Raw genomic sequence first — 3,800 nt, forward strand, 5'->3', positions numbered from 1 at the left:
AAGTAGAACATTTGAAGCCCAGAATTAAAGTAACTGAAAACAGACTGTGGGTAGTTACAGATAACATCATTGTATGTAGTACCAGAAACACAAGTCTGAACTTTTTCACTAAGCTGCAGAAGCAATAATGCTAATGCATGGCTTTTCTAAAGCAACTTTCTTTTGAAGAGGTAAAAGGACTCAGGACTGATGAAACCTTGTATCTGCAGGGAATAACCCTGACAGACTGCCATAGTAAGAGGATAATTTGTGCAGCAATACACATTCAGTGCAGTCAGTCTACCCATGTTAGATCCCTAAAGTAAACACAATATCTACTTTCTTCAGGGCAGACAATGAAGATTGCATTGCAGAGCAAGTCACTTAACTGAGGTAGAATGTAAACAATTGAGAACCACAAAACACATACCTGAATTGCTATAGATGTTCTTTTCAACAAAACTGACAAGGGCATTATAGTTATGTATGCTGCATGGGCTAAAAGAACAAATGTCTGAACAGCACTGTGCAATAAAATGGCCTGCTTTTAAACACAGCATTTACATTGTTACTTTAAATTAGTTATAAAATAGTATCTTAGAACAGTAACTTTAAAATATATATGTAGTTTTCATACCAGTGCCTACTTGATGTGAGTAAATAACCTTTTTCTAGTGCTTCTCATATGCACTGTAATGTGTTGACAGACAGCAAGAATACAGTGAAAGCAATCTTTAAATCAGACAGAGCTCAGGAAGGAAAATTTAAGCCCAATTTGTCCAAATTCTTGACTACTGTTTCATTGTGTGTAAAATGAGACAATTAGAAGTTTTAGAAGTTGTTGCCATCAGTACTAGTAGATCACTATATGATTTCCCATTTTATATTAAGTAGGATTTTAATTTCATCTTAAATTTTAGAGTTTCAGGTCTTGGAGAACACTCTAGTTTACTCAGTGACCCTTATATTAAAAAGTGCTAGTTAAAAAGATCCCATTTCCCAAAGGAATGAGGAATTCAAAAATATAAAAATCAGAAGATTGTTACCCTCCAAGTAGAGTATTCATGGAAATGGCTATCTTGTGTGCCCCATGAGTGATGTGAAGACCAGAGTCTGTTTATAGCATCTCAGATGTGGAAGCTCTTGGATATCTCAGGGCCATTATCTGTTTTCTTCAGGCCTTGAAGGAAGCTCGAACTACTCTCCCCTTAAGAGGCTGAGGGGGCCGAAAATTATTCACCATTTGGATCCTCTGGTCTTCCTCACTGGTGAAGAGGAGCATGCGGAATTTCTCCATCTGTAAATTCAGGTGAAATAATTTACTCCTTAAGAGGGCAATCAGTATTAATGTTTTTAAAAGAAGGGCCAAAGTATTCAGTACATTTTAATCTGTTAATGGAACAGGTTAAGCAAAGATCCTAGAGAGTATTAACAGAAAAAACCCAGAAGCCCTGATTATTGAACAGGCTGATTATTCACAGCTAATGGCCTTTTAACTTACCCCACTGCAAATCAAAACAGTTACTGCCTGTTTATCCACTCTTGAATCCTACAAGAGCTGAGAGAGTATCAAAAGTTTACCTGTTTCTCAGAAATAGTGATGGGTTCTTTCAGCACTATCCATGTTACACTCTCATTAAGGGGTGGTGTCGTCAAAGAACCAAGGTATGTCCAATAATCTAGACTCAAAGGCAGGAGACATTTGGGGTTGAAGCTTCCAAATTGAGCTTTTGTTCCCTGGAAAAAAAATTATACTTGAAATTTATCTTTACTTCTAAGTGCAGGTTAAAGAACTCTTTTTTAAAGAGAAAAAAATGCTAAAGTAAGCATAAAGGTCTATAAAGGTTTGGCTGCCTTATAACTAGTGTTATGTAACTTACGGCAAGTGTGATGCCTGCTGCTGCCTTACTGGACTTTGAGTTCTTGCCCCATTGCCTCTACCAAAGTTCAGCTCTTGTCACAAAAGATATAAAAATAATGCACATAGTGTATTCTGTATATAGTGCTCAGTGTGAGCTATAGATAATTATCATGGCAGAATCCCTTGTCTCATTGCTTGATATTTTCCATCCTTCCTTTTAGTGAAAAGCTTAAACTGTGGAAAACTTGGGCCCAAATAGTTGTTGTCTGCTAGGACAAATAATTGGCTTTAAGAAAAAAAAATCAAATGTTCAAGTCTAAAATTAGAGGAAGGTGGATCAACCAAAAGACCAGTAGAAACAGAAGGAGGTGCTGCCTAAAGTAGTGATTGCCTTAACTACCTTAGTCTAGGGCAAGATTTTTCAGCCTGTAGGAATATCTGAAAGGTACTTAGTGACTCAGAAAGCACTGTCCCCCATTGACTGTAAAATTGCTCATAAGGAACAGAATGAGTAGCTTATCCCCAGCAGCAAACCTGCAGACCTTCCATCACTACAACTGAGGAATAACTATTTCTTTCCTGCAAGTGGAAGAAATCACTTAGAGTATCATTTAGTGTGTCTGCAGCCTACATACTGCTGTGTAACTGCCTTCATTTCCCGTCTTTCACAAGCACATAGAGAGGAGCAAGAAATAATATGCCCACTCAAGCATTAGGTATAGCTTATTTTGAATATTAGAACTTATGCATGTTGTAGAATGCATTAACCTCATGTAAATCCAGAAAAGATAACATTTGTAGTGGTCTAATCAGTCTGCACTTGAGAAAGCGCAGCAGGTATCAGCCTGCAGCAAAGCTCTCAGATACAGCTGGTCAAAGACCACCTTCAGGTATCACTGCAGGAATAGACTAGCTCAGGACCTCTTTAAGATTGTTCCCTGACAGAGCTTTGCAGCAGAAGATAGACAGCCACCCAGCTTAGACTTGTTCAAGGCTAGGCTCAATGGAAAAGGATTACTTTGCTGAGTCTAAGTCACGGAGCTTTTGATTTTGGGTACTCTGGGAAAGGCAGAACCTCTGCATGACCAGTGGGTTCAACATAGCCTTAGGAGGTACCTGAGGTTAGGCAAATAATATAACTTTAGAGGGGAAGAGGAGAATACAACTACAGTGGTGTTCTAACGATAGGAGGATTTGTGGTGGGTGATTTTCCATTTTTGTCTCAAATACATGCACGAGCTTGATTTTTAAAGGATATCCCAGAAACAATTAAATTTAAAGAGCTTAAAACTTACCTTAAACTTCACCATGTACAAAGCATCAGTAAGTCTGTTCATATCGGCATGTTCTTTCCCAATCTAAAATAATGAAACAGACAGGTTAAATGAGAATTACTGTAGTTATGCTTTGAATAGACGTTGTTTTCTTATATGAATCTCAACATTCCTACTGAATTAAGTTTAACAGCAATTTGCAATGAGTTACTGCTTCAAATAAGTCATCTGTTTTCCTTAAGCACTTCTTAAATATGTGGTTTGGTTCTCCAACACTTGACAGCATAATGCTTTTCACCATGTAAACATGCTATTTTTGCAATTCTTACCTCCAAGAAAACACCAACTACTGCCAAGCCATCTGGAGCTGCTGCTGCTTCTCCAAATGTTGCATATTTTCTGGCATTCCAGTGAACTAAGTGAAGCTTTAAAGAAAAATAACAAGCAAGAATTAAACAAACGAGCGATAAAAGCTGTGAACCTAGGCTGTCTCATGTTAACATGCACTAATAATTGTTCGTAACAGAATGTATGGTTTGCTCCAAAGGCATCTTTGGAAAGATGAGCAAGTTCAATCATTTGGACCAGTCCATAAGCATGGCCGACACTAAACAGTTTCTATATATCAGCCTGTATTGGGTTTGCATGGCAAGGTTCTGGTAGCAGAGGGACTACAGGGGTGGCTT

The 3,800-nt window shown here is 38.0% G+C and overlaps 1 protein-coding gene across 1 annotated transcript; it reads right to left on the minus strand.

Moving 5' to 3' along the window:
• Positions 1-1,153: 1,153 nt before the first annotated feature.
• On the minus strand, positions 1,154-3,539 carry CA7 (carbonic anhydrase VII; the record flags this gene model as incomplete). The annotated part of the gene is made up of 4 exons (XM_009704699.1): positions 1,154-1,276; positions 1,561-1,716; positions 3,136-3,198; positions 3,444-3,539. Coding segments are annotated over 4 exons (438 nt in total), but the record flags the coding sequence as incomplete, so codon positions are not given.
• Between the last annotated feature and the right edge of the window lie 261 nt (positions 3,540-3,800).

Source organism: Cariama cristata, unplaced genomic scaffold (assembly GCF_000690535.1).
Source record: "Cariama cristata isolate BGI_N322 unplaced genomic scaffold, ASM69053v1 scaffold4637, whole genome shotgun sequence".
NCBI classification, from domain to species: Eukaryota; Metazoa; Chordata; class Aves; order Cariamiformes; family Cariamidae; genus Cariama; species Cariama cristata.